The sequence below is a fragment of the Acyrthosiphon pisum genome, chromosome A2 (assembly GCF_005508785.2).
Source record: "Acyrthosiphon pisum isolate AL4f chromosome A2, pea_aphid_22Mar2018_4r6ur, whole genome shotgun sequence".
In the NCBI taxonomy this organism is placed as follows: Eukaryota; Metazoa; Arthropoda; class Insecta; order Hemiptera; family Aphididae; genus Acyrthosiphon; species Acyrthosiphon pisum.
Genome location: NC_042495.1, coordinates 14,178,499 through 14,197,618, shown reverse-complemented (window position 1 = coordinate 14,197,618; position 19,120 = coordinate 14,178,499). Strand labels below are relative to the sequence as shown.

The following is a 19,120-nucleotide window of genomic DNA, read 5'->3' as shown; positions in this document are numbered from 1 at the left end:
GATTTATGTTTTTGAATATTTTTCGTAAAACTTGTGTTTGTTTTCTGAAATATTGGATTTTTTTTTGCTTCCGATGGAAAGCCAAATATTTTGTGTTTATTTTTTTACTACACAAACAGCTATACATTTATAATCCCATTACTGAACTATTGTATTTATCAGAAAAACAAATATAAGACGGCAGTTGATAATATATATTGTTATACACAGATTAGATAAATGTTAAGTATATAACTTTTATTAGTATAATAAGTTATTTTATACATTATAAGGCTATATAATGCATAAATAAATAATTTTGTGATTTTCGTAGTCTAAACTAATTTTAAACGCTTACAATATAATATTGTGACTGTGTTTTCAAAATTATTTGGAATAGCTTATGATAAACCTTGTACTAAATTTCCAAGGGTTTTTACTGATCAAAAAATGTATTATTGACATATTTTATAGAAAAAAAAACTGAAAAACGATAAACAAATATCAAATTTCTATAAATAGCTCCGAAAGTGTCAAAATATTTTGAAAATGTTATCTTCTACATAAAATTCTAATATAAAAGTTTGGTGAAAATTTCAAGTAACTATGATTATTCGTTTTTGATTTACGCCATTACGGCTATACAAAAAAATCAATTTTGTGAAAATATTCCGTTTTTCCTTAGTTAATTTTTTGTTATTCCCAATTATATTGAAAAATACAGGGAATTTTAAATTTTTTGATATCAGAAGTACCAATTCAATTCAATTGTTTATCGGTAACCCACTATGTTTAAAATCGAATAATTTTTTTTCTACTATATAATATTATCATCATGATAATATCATGTATTAATGTATAATAGTTGGATTGGACACACACACACACACACACACACACAAAATACATGAATAATTGTAAAATCAATACATATTAATTATCACTTTTAATCTAAAATATTATATTGTTAATAAATAAATTGTACATTTAGCAATATTTTAACGTTTCTATTGTTAATTTTGGTAATTTTGGATATCATAATATTTGTTTAGTGTATTGCCATTTCCCGTTGTTTTTAAATGATTTAAGTGAGTTTTACACTTGTAAATTATCGAAATGTAGTATTTAATATGATTTATTAATTTATTTTATACGATTCATCAAAATAAAAATGTACACATGAATATGAATCTTGATAGTTTATACAAATATATGTTCAACGATTATTATAACAATTTTAATATTTTACACATAGTTAAAAATGTAATACATATTTTCTAAAACGTTCCAACTAAAGCTAGGTAGGTACTCAAGAAATTACGGATTATTTTTAAAAATATTTTAAAAAACTGAAGATAATGAAAGCGATGTAAATTTATATACAGAAAAACAAACTTTGTGTATATTACAATATTTATATATTAAATTATTTATACTTATAATTTCTAACATTTCAGAATAAAAAAATTAATGTAACAAGAAGTTTTGCCTCTTCAGATTTTTTTCGTTTATAGATTATCTCGATGTAAAATGTTTCGACAAAAGTACATATGTTAATTTTATTTGTAAAAAAAAATTTAAAAATGCCAATTATATAACGTTAACATAATTGTAAATATCAATCCCAAAGTAAACATAAATTAGTCAAATGTGTATTAGTAGTTAAATCCTGTGTTTTATTAGATCTGTGTTTTTTTTTTTCAGTTTAGTGCATAATGTCTGGTAGACAATGAAATAACCTGAGTCTGACTTACGGTATAATAAGGTATATCATGGCCGACCCGGAGAGAACCAGATTGGTGGTGCTCGGTGACGCTGGCGTTGGGAAGAGTGCAATTTGCAAACGGTTTTTATACAACTCGTTTTGCTCCAAGTATAAGACGACCGTAGAGGACCTTTACACAAAAGAATTCAGCCTCGGCACAGCCCAACATTTCAAAGTAAGTCATAATATTCATATTAGAATTATTAAAGAACAAAATGTATGAATTTGGATGTAACTGTAACTTTGGGACGCTTGGAAAAATCGTTAAGATAATATTATACTGTTGATAAATTTGCAAAACGCCGATATCAAATACTATAAATTATCATCGAATTGTTATACACTATTTTCATTACTAGGCCGAATTATTGGAATCATAATTATATAGTGACATAGTATTGTATGCACTGATTTGAAGTTAAGGTAAACATATAATTATGAGATCATACATTATATATTACAATGGGATTCGTTAATTATAACACGTAGGTACCTAACAAGATTGCAACATGTTTTTAAGTTTTAGCCGTAAAATGCGAACATTTATTTATAAAATCTTGTACAGCAATAAATTATTATTGGTAGTTATACATTATAATATAAAATGTTTGTAATCTAAGGTGTATTAAAATGTATACTAATTCACATCTATAATATTATAAGTAATATAACAGAAATTAAGGAACAAAATTGATACCTAAGTAATTAGTTAAAAAAGATGGGGATGAATTTAATCAATAATAAATAGGCATAGGTATACACGTAAGTAGGCAGGTTTAATAATACTATTATAATATTGTAATCAACCAAAATATATACATTATTGTAACATTTGTTGTACTGATTTAGTATTATAGGTAAGTGCAGAATAAGTTCAGAGGCGTAAACTCGTAAATATTGTAGTCTATAAAATTGATATCATCACTAAATACAAAACGTGAAACAATAATATTCCAATTGAAATAAAGCAACAACTTTGCAATGCTATTGCAAATATTGTTTATTAATGTACTCAATATAATTAATCGATTCATTGGGGATAATAGGTATTATACATTAATTTAATATTGCTCCAATTTCCATGTATTCTCTTATTGGATAGGTATTCTTATTACTATGCAAATCAATATAAACTTCACCAGAACAACTTGCATCTATAATTATTTTCCATTTCATCATCTTGAATATATTTAAGCAATATTAAAATACGACTTCATAAATTAATTGGATACGTTACACAGTAATAATTGACTGCAGCTATTATTGTTGTGGGTTTAAAACTTCACAACGAGAACGAGTAAGTAGTAAAAGATAATTTAATTTTAAAAACATTCCAAGTATTATTATTCTGCGTTTATATACATTATAGTTTGAACAATACTGTATATTGTATATTATTATATCGAACACATTAAAAACTTCAAAGATATCATATTTTTTGAGCATCGACATTTTTGTATGATATTTTTGAATAATATTTCTATTGATTAAAACCAAGTTGTATCCAATGAATATGTACCCGATATTATTTAAGTTTAAACTTATCGGAGTGGTATATTATAATAAGTAATAACTAATAAGTGAAGCAAAATAAATGGCGTGTATAAAGGGTCAACAATAATAACAGTATAGCTAGTAATCATAGAAATGTATACGAAATCCGGTCGAATACTAAACGCTATTATGATGATCTCTCTCCAGTCGTCGTCAACTGTAATCTGTATACTTGTATAATTAATAGCAATAACGAAGAGCAGGTACAAATAATATTATCAACAAAAGATCCGTTCGTCCGAGACGAAACTAATATCGTTGTTACCGGATGGTAATTCACGGGGCGGTCGAATTTCGCTAGTACACTGTGCTCGTATTATAATATCGTCGTTGACTAAGTACACCGCTGACAGACGTCTTACAACGGAACCCTTGTTTGACGGTTATTATTATTATTATTATTATTACTATTATTATTATTTTTTTTTTATTATTATTATTATTATTATCATTGTTACGTTGACATATATAGTATTGTCTTGAAATCCCCACAGTCGCTATAGGTTATTATACGTAACTCAGCAACGATCGGGTGCATCAAATAAACGTCTCTTTTCAAAGACGTGTGTCTAAGACCAACCACCCCCGGTGGACGTCACTTCTTCCACCCTTCATCCACCCTTCGCTTACAGTCGTCGTAACTTCAACTTCCTCCTCCACCCTCCCCCCGTCACGATATCTCAGCCACCGCTGCGAATATCACACCCTTTTAATCCACCCACCACCAACATACATACAACATCGTGCGTTTATTGTTGTATGACGTAGTAGACAGTAGTCAGTAATACAAGACTTAGGAGTAGTAGTAAGAGGAGGAGGAATAGGAAGAGGAGAGTAGAAGGCTTAAGTCCGATGGCCGCGACCTCCACGTTATGTGTCGCACAAAGGTCCCTTTGTAAAAGTGAACATAACAGAACGTGGACGATGAACGGAGCTGTGCAGAAGGGTTAATGATTCGATTGAATAGCACTTGCTGGGTCTAGCGCCGACCATCCATATTATGTACTGGATTTAACCGCACTATTGCAAAGTCCGAGTTTTACGCGCAACGGCTATATAATATGTATACTGAATAATGATGTCACAATGGTTTTCTCCCATCACTTGGACATAAAACGCTTTTTTTACTAATTGATATACTATTTTCGAAAACAATATCTGTATTCAAAACCCAAGGGCCAAGTTTCTGATGGTTTTGAATACTTTTTGGTTTACTTATAACTCAAGGTAAAAAATGTTATTTTGCGTAGGTATAGTTCAAAACCCGAAATGGCCAATGTTAATAGTACTAATTTATGTAAATATTTTAAAATTTGATTTATTAAGTTCTGTTCAATATTGAAATAGGTATATAAGTTTTAAAATATAGAAGTCAGGAGTCAGAGGAGTTTTGAAATCGCATTGAAATACTCTGTAAATACACTTTGACCAATTAATGATGCAGCCAAATTCTGATTTCGAATTTTTTAGTTAACTTAAAGACTATTCATAAATTACTTAGATTATACATACCATTTAACGAGTATCTTTTGGTGATACTAACTTAATTTTTTAAACAAAAACCAACCTTTTTATTGAATTTAAATAGCAAAGCAGCTAATTTTTTGGAAAATTCTTATACATCTAAGTTTACATTTAAATGAGTAGTTTCTGAGTAAATTAATTATTATTAGTGGTGTTACACAATACATAATAATATTTAGTCTAGTCCTGGTATATACCTAGTATACTAGGTCAATTTTTATAAATTATGAAATGTGGATAAAATATAATATATGAAAAAAATAATACCTAAATATTGATAACTATGATTTTCGAATCATTGAAGCACCCATATCTATAACTCGGAATTTTATTTAGATGCATCAACATTATATCACTACAGTTTACTCATTTTAATTGACAAAAAAAAATTTGAGCATTTGACAAAATTGTCTTTATATTAATATAAGTTTAAATTCCAAAAATCAGAATTTCAATGAATGCATCATTAATTGATAAAGAAGAGAGGGAATGAGCATTCTTAGTGAATCACCCTATATGAAACGAATTTTCAAGCAGATTCAACTATTTATCATATTTTTTATTGTTTTGTTCGCAAACAATGAAGTTTGATCAACGTATATTTATCGACTATGGTTGTATGTGATATTTTTAAAAGACCCTGCACGATTGTTTGTTATAACTTATAAGTATTATAGTAAATCAATAATTATTAAATACATCAATATTGATATGAAAAATGCATAATAGTACAATTGATTTGGTGCTGTAAATATTTACCAAACAGATATTATTCAACTACCATAATTAAATATATTTACATGTTTTTTGAATAATTGTTCACCGATAATCCATGTGATAAACTTATTATATTATTCTAAATAATCGAGTTGCTTTGACAATGTCCCCACACTTTGTGGTTAATTTTTTATGCTCAATAATTATTCAAAGCTGGTACTGAGCATACTATGGTCTATGTATTACTGTATTTTTAATAGAGTTATCATCAATTTGAGTAGGTTTACCAGGCTGTATTGTATGATGAATCTATAGTATAGATTCATAGAATCTATACTATTGTTTATACAAAATTACAAACCAAACCTGGTTTATATAATGAATGTCTATACAAAAAAACATTAATGGTGGTACGTTAAAATATAACTATAACTAATATCAACTTCTTTTAAATACGTTATAACGATGTTGTAACTTGTAAATATTATCATAACGATTATCAATACTTGTTATATTTCAATAGGTAGTTAATATTTATAATTTGTATACATAATACATTTTACTAGGTGTGTTATTTATATTGTAAAATAGGTAATAAAAAACCTAAAGCAATTGCATATATTTTAGAAATTATATTGAAATGTAATTTCTTAATATTAAACTTTTATGTATTTCTACATAAATATTATGTATATCGAACAAGATACTAAAGTTGAAAATCAAACCATTATTTGACTACTTATCGTGTACAACACATACACAAAAAATAAAATAATAAAACACACATCATTGTAAAATCAATACATCTAAAATGAAACTTTTTTTGTCGTTAAATGAGTGGTTGTTACATTTTCCAATTTTCAAATAACAACAAATCAACGAGTACATCATTACCTATTTATGTTTTTATTATATACCTAAATTACAAAGTATTGATATACGTCTTTTGTTATATCAGCTTTACTGACCGTATTTTTTGTCGATGTAATAAAATAGCGAATACATAAATAGAATAAAAAATGTATTAATGACTTAAATTCTTTATTATTCAACATTTGTATTGTGGTATTTGTATTTGTTTATTTTAATTTTATTCACCAAATATTTATATTTATTTTTTTAAAACTTCCGTATTCAAGCTGTAAATACCCGTCAAAAAGGCCAAATTATTTTGCATTATTTCTTCTTTATAAACATACATGTAAAAATCCAAATCTACTATTCAACGGTATACAGAACACTGAGTTAGATCAATATTATGTTACTGTTCTACCTCGTAATTTGTAGGTGAATCGGATAATCTCTTATTGGATTAAACTATCGAAATATATATAGTATATATATATACATCGTCCATCGGTTCCCAATATTATAATTAACTATAATTGGAAAACTCTATCGATAGAAATTAGAAACTCTCGATTAGTAAACAGACATAATATATATTGAATATACGTTTAATATTGTTCTAAGTTAATTCGGTGCCTTTGACTCATTGATAGTTCAATAAATAACTCAACGACTGTCAGTCAAAATATTGCTATGCGTTCGATGTAATCAAAATCCAAACGCAGAATAGTGTTTGAAAAAAAAAACATTCTAATATATTACATTAGGAGACAATTTTTTTAGTAGGACCTTTCACAGCCGTTAATATATTTTAAGTCTAGGCAATTACTTCAAAACTATTGATTTTTAGTCCCAATATTTTAAATGTAATATGTTTTGAATGTATAATAAAGTCTTACATTTTTGTCAGCTATAATTAGATGCCTGCTAGTCGAATATTTATGGTCAATGCATGGAGGTGACCGTAACAATAGTGTAATATCAAATGTTTCAATAATTAATAGCAATAAACGCCGTATTCTAGGTAACAATAGTACTACTATAGATCTCACGATCGTAAACTCCACTGTTAATGTATAAATACCTATAATATCAAACATTCAGGCATCAATATTCTCCCATTATAATATATCTCTATAATATAAATTGAGGGTACTATATTGTCTGCAATTCAGTACAACATCGCATTATTATATAACAATCAATGCAATTATCAGTTTACCTAATACATATTATTATAAATGGTTATGGTTATGGCTCAAAAGTTTCACAAGAATTTTGGCGGACTTACAATATATTTATTAGGTATTTTGGGTTTTTGCATACCCATAACAACGACATTCTAGGCCAAAGCAAAACATTCAATTAAATAAATCTGGAAAAATGATTCTATAAATATATAATATTCAATCGTCGACCCGAAAATGTTTTCGCATACCTCAAAGGATTTTTATTCTTTGTTTTTGTACGCTGTGCACGTGCTACAGTTCATGTTTATAGTATTATATTACATATATTATGAAAAAAAATTAAAGTCCATGTCGAGTAGGTTGATGTTGTACAGTTCGTGTTAAACATATTAAAAGCATCCATACAGTGACGTCTGTACATATTATATATTTTTTTTTCACGTCAAACCATTATAAATAACCGTTAAAATATAACATTTTAATCCTAAACTCGTGTCCTTCATTTTTTTCACTGGAAGAACATTTAAATATTTACGTGCCAAACCACTATAGGTTTATGGTAGTTAGGTGGTTGAAGTCCCACGGAATTTTCAGACTAGACCTTATACAAAATGAATAATTATAAATTTTGTTTGAATTATATTCTATATAATTACATTCTAAGTTATGATAATAATATTAAATGAAATGATAATTATTGTTAGTACCTATCTCTGATGTATAGGTAGAGACGTTAAGTTAATTTATGTGGGCCAAAGGCCAAATCAGGAGGTTAGAGACCTTCCAGTTCTTTGTTAAACAAACGCTAAATGCGTGTTTGTATTTAATCTTAGCTACATTTTATTATTTCATTTGTTTTTTGATTAATAAACGATGTGCACAAGGAGGCAGCAATGGGAATCCAAATTTCCCTCCCTGCTCACGATTCCAAACAGGAAAAAAAATAGGTAGAGACGTTTTTGGATTTTAAAATCAGAGCATATAAAGCCCATTTCAAACCGGAGATCTTGTAATATGTGTAAGATATATATTTCTTAGCACGCATCTGAGATTGTACATTTTTGAAAATTAGCTAAATAATTAAAAATAAAAAGTGCGCATATATAATGAATGCTATTTATAAATAACTATTTACAATTATTAAGAGAGGAATTTAATAAAACAATCATTTATGTTCAAACATAAAAGAGATTCGCTATAATTGGGTAAGAATATTTCATTGCCTTTTTCAGGTAGGTGGATGAAAAGGAGAATCAAAAGATGAATCATAGTATATTCGAACCTCCGAAAGAAAATTGAAATTCGTCTTTAGAATTTGTGTATGGGTCGCGTAAAAGAAGACTTACAGAAGACACGAATTTCAACCCCACAGGTCTCGTTCTCTGTTGTTTCTCGTTTTATAGAGATATACAGAGTGATTAATTTCTCAAGTACGCTCTCAACATTGTATTCCTTAATTATGCATTTATTTGAAAAAAAGAAGTTTGTATCGACACAGGGTACACTCCTTCAATGGCATAAAAAATCTAAGTATTTTAAAATATGGTTTTTAAGTATACTTATAAATGACAAAAATCAGAATTTGAATAAATGCATAATTAATAGATACAATTGAGGGGGGGTGATGTGAACGTGAATGGCGAATAAGTAGCCTCGAGTATGAAATTAACTTACTTTTCAAAAAAAAAAAAAAAATTGAAAACGCATACTTAGATATGTAGAGGCACGTACCTGTATAGGCGTGTGCGAACTGCGGAGATAACGACTAGAGACGATATGCACGTAGGAAAAACAGTTTCCTTGAAAATCATGTCACGTCTGCGTTCGGTTTTTCTTCACTCGTGTATAGTATTTATTGGTCGTCTGCAGACACGATTATCATCTCCAAAGACACGGTCAACTCCATTGTTCATTTTTGGTACACACATATGTATATATATATATATATACATATATTATGTGTATAAGTTTTGAACGAAATTGCGTTTTCGATATTAAACAACCTTAAAGTTCGATTTAAATAGATAACAAACGAAACCTTAAACTCTCTATAGCGATAAAATATGCCCTGGCGCGTGTTTTTAATGTACCACCTACCCTATCGATAGCTTGCCATTTAATATATTATTATACCCATAGCTAATTCACCTACACGAGAATATGGCTCTATATGCGAAATATACGATCGTGTGCACCGATCGTAGCACAAATGTTTGTCGATTCGGTAATCCGCATAAGCTTTGATGCACCGAACTTGTACACACATAACTAGATTGAAATGTACTTTAGTTGATCCGTATATGTATTGTATACGTATGTATCCAAACATGTAATATTATATAAATGTATAACCCTTTAATCTAAAAAAATTAAACGTTATTTTTTCGAATAATTATCATCCCGTTATCAGCCGAAACCTCGACAACACTCTTGTATTTACATTCCTGTAAAATAATATAATTTCAATATCTGCCTATTCGTAATAATGAATATGTTTCTGATAGATAACTGAACCTATACAATTATAGTGCGGGTATATTATTCTACTAGTCACATTGGAAATATTATAATCGATTGAAATAAGTTATAATTACTAAATAATAAATAAATAATAATAATAATATGTGGCAGACTGCAGTAATGTGATAAATAATTATGATATTTAGTTTAGGTTTTTGTTTCAAATAAGTTTTGCTACGTAACTATATATTGTATTGATGGTAATGGTGCAATGTGATGTAACTGAAAATAATTAACTAAATATAATACACTTGTGTGGTACAATACAAGTCGAAAAAAATAATATCGTTAGTTAACTAAAATTCTGGAATATTGATGGCTCTGAGAAAATATATATATACATATATACATATACCGCGTGCCTCTTTTTATAACATCGATAACGTTACATACAAACAGATAAGGACCAAAATGACAAAAAAAAATATTATAAAAATTGAAAGTAATGGTTAAAATAACAACGTACTGAAAAATGGTTTATTTTAAAAACCCAGTCTAAAAGTATTAATTTCATATTTAAAAATAAATACATAGGAATAAAACATGTTGATTTGAATATTACATTTGAGGTGGTTTCTTTCGTCTGTTGCCGGTTTCATGATTAATGAAATGGCTATCGTTTAATTAATAAGCATACTTAAGTATTTAAATTTTTACAGACAGATCAACATTAAATAAAAATTGAAATCATTCAACCACAGACAACATTTGAGTATTATTGCATAAATAATAAAATTTATATTATAAAAAAAAAACCATCATACTATAACATTTTGTAATCAAATCGAATAGAGCCTCATTGGTTAGGTTAGGAATAAGGATAGCTATATATATATATATATATATATGTAAAAATGTTAAAAATACAACCCAGGGTGGTTCTCTTACCACCTCATACCTACTCCCTCAATATTAAATATGCTACTACGACTATTTCAAAGTGACTTCATTTTAAGACTTACGCAACAGGATTTCATGACTTTAAAAGCGCTACTGTAAATACTAAGGCCACGAAATCCAAAACTAATCGGTTGTCTCTGACGATGATAAATTATAATGTCATTAACTCATGATTTTATATGGACGGTTACAGGTGGACATCTTGGACACGTGCGGCAACCCTCAGTTTCCGGCCATGCGGCGGTTGAGCATAGCCAATGCGAACGCGTTCCTGTTCGTCTATTCGATCGACTGCGAACGGTCTTTCGAGACGGTCAAGCGAAACTTCGAGGAAGTCCGCGAGCAGCGCGAAGACTACCAGGTGCTGCCAATCGTGGTGGCCGGAAACAAACTTGACCTTCCGGCAGACCATAGACGTGTCACCGTGGAAGACGCTTCCGAATGGCTGTATTGCGAACTGCCGAAAATGAGGCGAGTCTATATTATTATCGTGATTGACACCGTAAATGTTTATAATAATCTAACTTGACGTTATTGTGGAAAAAATAGTGTATCTCTTAAGTCGTCGGTATATTACAAAAACAATAAATTCATTGTATACCAGTAATTTTCTCATCACAAAATCAGAAATATTTTTTTAAAAAAACCGCGATGAAACATACATGATAAGCTTCTAAAATATCAAAAGTTCTTATTGATAATAAATAATTATGTTCGTGTAGTGTTGTCAAGTCATATAGCCTGTAAGTCTTGACATTGACAAAATGAACGGAATCATCAATAGTCATCGATGATTAAATTCGGTCCGCCCACTAATCCAATTTATAAGCTTGTCTGACGTAAATATTAATTATTATACTTGCAGCCAATTTTTCTTCTATAATAGAAATAATATACGTGCTACGGTTGCTCGATGAAGTTCAAGTACAGCGACTAAAAAACATTTTCTTCTATTCCTCGGCGTCGGCCCTATTCAATAATTTATAATGTTATAATAATATCATAATCAGCGTAATTATTATTATTAGACGATCTACAGTAATTTATATTCATACAATAAAAAAATATTATATATTTTTGTAAGATATTAATTGAATATAGGTCAGATAAACCTTTTATAATAATATTATATAATATATAGAGATATAGGTACACCATTATATATTGTGAAAAAAATCGTCACTCAGAGTAATATTTTTAAAATAGAGATATTGACTTATGTAATATGTTTAAATTTCATCAAATAAAATCGCATAGTAGGTATTGTAAGCTTTTTTTTTACATTTTTTGTGATTTATTTTTATTTTTTGGAGAACCGAAAAACTTGAAATTCCGTATACTCGTATCTACTCTTTTTTGTTATAATTGCAGTCTGACCGCATTTATCAACTTCAGAAACAAAATATGCATATGACGTTATTCGTTTCCTATTCATCGTTCGTCAAAATAATCGCAAAGGTCACCGCTATTTCCACTAACGTTGGATAATGGAAGTCTCACTATTTTATTATAATATTATAATAAATAGATACTCTGATATCTTCCGTATGAACCGACTAAAAAAGTATCCACGTGGAATTAAATATCTATAATCTCAATTTTTGATTGGTTTATACAACACACATATATAGGTAGTATGTAGGTACATTGCAACGTTCATGCTCCAATAGACAACGTTAAACATTTTGGCCTGCCAACATCGTTTAGTAATGATAAGGTCTTACGTGTGTATATAAATAAACATCTTGAAATCGTGGGCGGAAATTCGACTGGAGAGAAGGAGGATTAATAAAATCAAACACCAAAAAGAAACTTTCTTCTTTCAAATCGCACGAAATACTTCAGAATCGAATTCTGGGCATTCACTACATTAAATAAAAACTTAAGTCTTCACGGTTGTTAAATTGCAAACCTTGTAATTATCTGTTCAATGAATGGGTCTTTCCTTGCAGCATTAGCTCTCTTCCACGATTAGCACTTACATACGTGTACAATATAATTCTCCAATATATTTTTCATGGGTCAAACTTATAACGTCATTATTATTTTTGTATTCATGACAATAGAATTTTCAATTAAACGTGATTTCCGTATTTCCTATACATTTAAATTTTAAATTGAAGCTTAAGTGATTTATGGGAATGGAACCTATTTAAATAAATATAAATAATACTTAATATATTATATTAGTTATAAAATATCTAACGCATTGTATACCTACTTTAATACTGGTGGTGTTTCATCTTAGGCAGCATGAAGACAAATTAAAGTCAAAATCAAATTTGATTCAGATGTCCAGTAGACAATATTATTACGTCATGATCGTAAATTTGTAAAAATAAGAAAATACCATTAGAAATCCCGCACCAACCGTAGAACATCCAACCGAACGAGTTATAATGTTAGTGGTTGATGAATTTTCCAATTGATTGTAATATTTTTGGAACCTATTGGTATAATATTTTGTCAATTTAAAATGTATACCAAAGTTAAAATATGAATGAAATGTTTATTCAAACATTAATACAATTCAAAATGTTTAAAATTGTTTTTGAAAAATCCAGGGGTCACGTGCCTCCCCCCCTCCATCATGTGGGTGTCATTCAGTTGAGATATCAAAATTTCAACTTATAATTTTTGTATTGGGTTTACCAAGACCCTATCACAATATAATGTCACTAGGTATCAATTTTCAGTGTTACCTTGGATACACATAGGTACCGCATACAATATAATAGTATATAGGTAACGTGTCCGGTATAATCATTGTGGTGGTCGGACAGAGAAGTGAACATTTGTATTTAATCACTCAGAATTACAGAGTCCCTACCTAAAATGTTATATGTACCCTACAATAGATGATGGACAAATATTAATGTATTGTTAGCCAGTGTGTGAAAACAGGAAGTGTATATCAGATTAAAAATATAACTTCAGTTATTATTAAATATTAAGTAATATAATCATTACCATACTAAATCAATTAATATATAATATGAAAAATGTTATAAATAAATTATACTTATTACATAATAAATTATATTTAATTGGATAAATAATTGCATTCTACGAGATTGACATATTATATTATTATTGGGATGGTTCTAGCATTGGTTCTAGTAAGAAAGATCCTTTCACAGACATAACTTTTAAACTTAAATCGTATTAGATAGTATTATATAGATCGTATTAGATTTACACCAGCACGCATTAGTTTTAATTATTTTTTATCATCGATCACTATATGTGTTATTTCTATAACAGTTATAACTAATAAGCGTTAATGAAAAAATAATAATTAAGTAACACTGTCCAAATGTTTTTATATATTATTATAATTTATAAAAGTACCGTCGATTAAATATGTACTGCGTCGATAACTAAATTATTGATTAAACTGTATATTATATTTTAATCAATGCTTAAATGATATATTATAAAAAATTTAATAAAACTATAACCTTTCATTGGAAAAAAATATATTATATTATCATGTACATATTTTAATTGCGTTTGAAACTTGACTCGATATTTGTTGGTACTTATAGTCCAGCGGATTATGACGTTGCATTGTGATAAAACATAGTAGTTAAAAATTAAACTTTATTAAAAATTAAATTAAAATTTTAAAAACGATTTTAACACGTCACTTGGAAAATGAAAGAGGAACAGGAAACACATAGACTTGTTCGAAAGGGTACCTATACTTTTACCAGGTGCATACAACAGACTACCTCTACTACTTGCATCCGAAATAATAATTAGATTTATCCAAATAAAAAAAAAAATGGTTTAAAAAAAATATCATTGGTCAGTATTGCACCCAATAGTGATATTTTTAATCTAGCTGTAACGCTATGCGGCTATAATAATTAATTAATTGGGTCATAATAACTTATATTATAACATATGAAATATTTTTGAAAATGCCAATTATAATTGCTTTTTTTACCTAACAGAATATAATTAATCATAATTTGTATTTCGTACAACTGTATTTCCACAAAAATAATCATAATAATATTATAATTAAATTTTTTTAAGTATAAAAATATTTTAACAGGTTAAAAATATGTAAACGATATAACTTTAGTATAATATAAGACTGAACGCTGAACTATTATTGTTTTTCAACGTTCTATTTATTGCTCAAAAAAACTTGTAGATATACCTACTTAAATTTTAATAAAATCTAAGACTGACATTTTTATTTTTAGTTATATCTATTTGCTTCTCAAAAATACTTGTTGATACCTAATTAAAATGTTTTATATAGACTTCTACTAACATTCCATTACATAGGATCATCGATATTTTTATATGCTGTCCTAATATTATAATATTTACAGTTCTACTCGGTACCTGCAGGTTAATTTCAATTTTTTTTGGTGAATAGTATTGGATGAGTATGGTATGGAACCCTTTGACGTCGGTGATTTTTCGTTTGTGTACATATTTTGTTGTGGATCCAGGATGTTTATATTTTTTCTGTCATTGTATAAAGCATATAATTAGAGATGTTAAAATACGGTATTTTATTTTTGTTTTGTATTATACCGTATTATACCGGTATTATACCAGTATTATACCGTATTAAACCTTGCAGTACCTTAAATTATAGGTAATTTAACAAAGGTTTTAACTCCATTCTTAAGTATGAAATTTGAATTATTTTAAAATGGATAAATTGAAAAAATGGCTAGAAGGTCAGAAAACATTTCAAAAAACACATAACACAAGAATTATTTAAGACCTTATTCACCAAATTAATATTTAGTCATGTTACCACGATGTAGGTACCATATGTCCATATACATAGTGACTAGAAATAACTTAAATTTAATATATTTTAATTACAATTCACACTTGACATTTCATAATAAATTATATTTTTAATATATCAAATGAACTTCATAATAAACACTTAATTAATTAAATTAACTCTAACACTTCATAATATGAACATTGGCCAACATTTAAAAATAATATATATATATTATATAAAAAAAAATAAAAAAAAAATTATTAGAAAGTTACTATATTATATTCTTTATTTTGTCATTCTTTGACTCTTTGTACAAAGCAAAACATTTTAAATATTATTTCTTGTTAATAATTATAAATTATTTAACTACATCTATATGAATTGACTGCTTTAAATAGTTCATCTGTCTCATTGTCTGAAGGATACATAATACTAGCTTCTTCTTCTTCTTCTTCTTCTTCTTCTTCTACTGCATCAGGGAAGTCACAAGAGTCCTCACCAGAAGTATTTAATAAGCCTATTTTATTTTTATTTTTTTTGAAACCTTGTTCAATTTTCAAATTGTGCTTAATGTACACAAGTTTGGATGCTCGGTCATTGGTTAATCTATTTCTTCTAGCAGTATGAACAATACCATATGTTGAGAAACTACGTTCTGTTGATGCTGATGTTGGTGAGCATTCTAGTATAGCAACTGCAATAGAAGAAATTTTAGCAGAAGTACATATTCCTTTCCACCATGTTAAAGGATGGAGTCTAGTCTCATCACTGCGTGCTTTTAAACTGTCCCAAACAAAGTTTTTCGACCATAATCCACTATTAGTTCGATATTCTGCTAGTTCAGACATAATATCTGGAATACTAATTTGTAAATGCTCCGCCATATTACTTATAAATTCTGTAGCGTCAATACTTTCATTGTTTTAAACTTTTACTTGATGATTAGTTTTTTCGTTACTTAGTCCATCATTGTCAGTAAAATGTTCATCATAATCATAAATAATTGTATCCAAGTCATTTGATGTTGCTCCTTTATGATTTTTAAATAATTTTTGTATGATAGGCATGTCAGTATTCTTGAAAGCAATAGGAGTGTTCGTACATGTAAGCAAATGCTTTGCCATTCGCCAAGAGTTATATGCAAAAGTTTGACAACAATAAATACATTCATGGCAATCTAATTTGCCTCTTTTCTGTAAATGCTTTTTAAAATGTTTGTCTACAATTTGTTTTTGCTTCGATGGCCTACCCATTTTTAAGCTTAAAAGTTCAGACTATCAAAACAAGAACCTAGGTAACGCAAGAGCCAAGAAGACACTACTAAATGAATAATGATTATTATTTAATATTTATTAACCTAGAATAATATGATAATAATATTATGAATTACGATTAATATCAGAATTACTGAATATACAATAACGTCAATAACAATAAACAGTTTGATAAAGTCGATAAAGAAGAAAATGCGCAGCTATGGATATTTTTAGAATGAGTACGTAACGGGACGGTAAACATGTACGAGTTGAGAGCTGCTGCTCAACACCACCAAAAGTTGGTCACAGGGAAACCACGACACACGACAGGGTAACCGTCGCATACCCACTCTTATCATTTTTCGGACAACTGCTTATCACTTACATGTTACAATAAATGATAATTGTTTTTATATTGGTGTTAACTCGTATTAAATCGTGGTAATAACTAAAAATAACGCTTTTTTTTTTTTTTTTTTATACCGTCTGTATAAAATAATTTTATACCATATGTATAATACCTCGTATAATACAGTTTTATACCACCGTATAATACAAACTCACATCTCTACATATAATATAGGCATTTCTACAACGCCAACAAATCCATCAGCGAATAGGTACAACCAAACGCGAAAAAAAATCACAAACTGTCCATTTATCAAACACGCGAGTTTTGACGTAGCAGTCCAAATACAATTTACAATATACATTGGATTCCCGGGAAGAATAAGTATGTTTCATTTCCTGTCTCTATAGCCCCGAGCGTTTGTAGTCCGGACGTCCGCTGTCGAGAACATGGCGGTGGTGTGGTGGTGGAGGTGGCGGCCGTAAAGACCATGGTATTCTACCTGCTGACAAACGCAGCAGTGACAAAACGTAACGATCTAAATAATTATATTAAACATATTCATTACCTCGACTGTAGTAGTCCGTAGTAATAATCTAATATATCAGCACGTCGCTGTTTGAACGCAGTCCGGTAAATAGGTGTTATTTCATTATACAGATGCGGATCGCTGAACACTGACCTCGTCTCCGAATAAGGTTCATTTTAATGTACACGGAATATCATTATTATGGAATGCGTATTACATCAAATTAATAGTCCGTGTCTTCGTTATATACATATTTTATAATAATGACGTGAATCATTTAGAAAAATGTGAATATATTTTTTTTTTTACTTTTAGAAGGAAATTATTGGGAAATTGACTCTCCGAAAACGGGTGAGGTCGACAACTTACAAAAGAACTAAAATTTGCATAAAATGTGATTTTTTTTCAAACATAAGACAGTCATTTTCTCAATAAATTTCACTCTATAGAAAATGGTCGTACGTTTTTCGCAAAGTGCACAACGCGATTTGAACAATGGATCTTCCTTGTACAGCAGTTTTATACACTTCAGAAAGTGTACAAAAATCAATGAACACATTGTTAAGTGTAACATTTCCCGGACTTTACTCTCTTAACATATCATATACGTATATGGCACTTGTACCTACATTTAATCGTACTATAATGCACGCCAACGCTCGTCCCATTGTATCTTTTATTAAAGTCGGAAATAACTATATATTATTATGGCGATAGGTATCGTTTGATATGAAAAAAATTAAAGTCGAACCACTTTCTTTAACAGAAAAAAAACATTGTCATTAGGTAGAACATTGCCAATTACTTAGATGGCGTGTGTGACTATATGTAAATGTTATATATATATATATATATTAGAAAACTAAATCGTGACATTATAATAGAAGTTTTACGCCAACGCAATTTCCAACGGTAGTCATAAATTATGTACACACTATGTTTGTGGTCATGTGCACCCGCCGCTGAAATACAGCGTTGGTGTGAAAGGTCCTTTTCAATTGATTTAGTCTATTCAAAGCCCGAATTTAAAATGCATAAATAAATTATGTTTCGAATTCGTAGTTTATGTCATTTTTCTACAAGTGCTAAAATTGATTTCATAGAGCAACATAATACATATAGACACGTTCACAATCATCATGTGACGGCATAACGACTTTTTTATATTGCTTTTTTAAGAATAATACCATTCAAATAATATGCTATAAAACAAAATTTAATCA

General features: G+C 28.7%; 1 protein-coding gene across 2 annotated transcripts in view; it reads left to right on the top strand.

The window, feature by feature from the left end:
• The window catches only part of LOC100161700 (ras-like protein rasC), a 188,142-nt gene that overhangs the window by 158,053 nt on the left and 10,969 nt on the right, over positions 1-19,120 (top strand). For both annotated transcript variants that reach the window (XM_016804736.2, XM_001942979.5), the window contains exons 3-4: positions 1,684-1,919; positions 11,192-11,469. In XM_016804736.2, coding sequence (XP_016660225.1) covers positions 1,752-1,919; positions 11,192-11,469 — 446 coding nt within the window. In that variant the 5' untranslated portion in view covers positions 1,684-1,751. The remainder of the gene's footprint in view (positions 1-1,683; positions 1,920-11,191; positions 11,470-19,120) is intronic.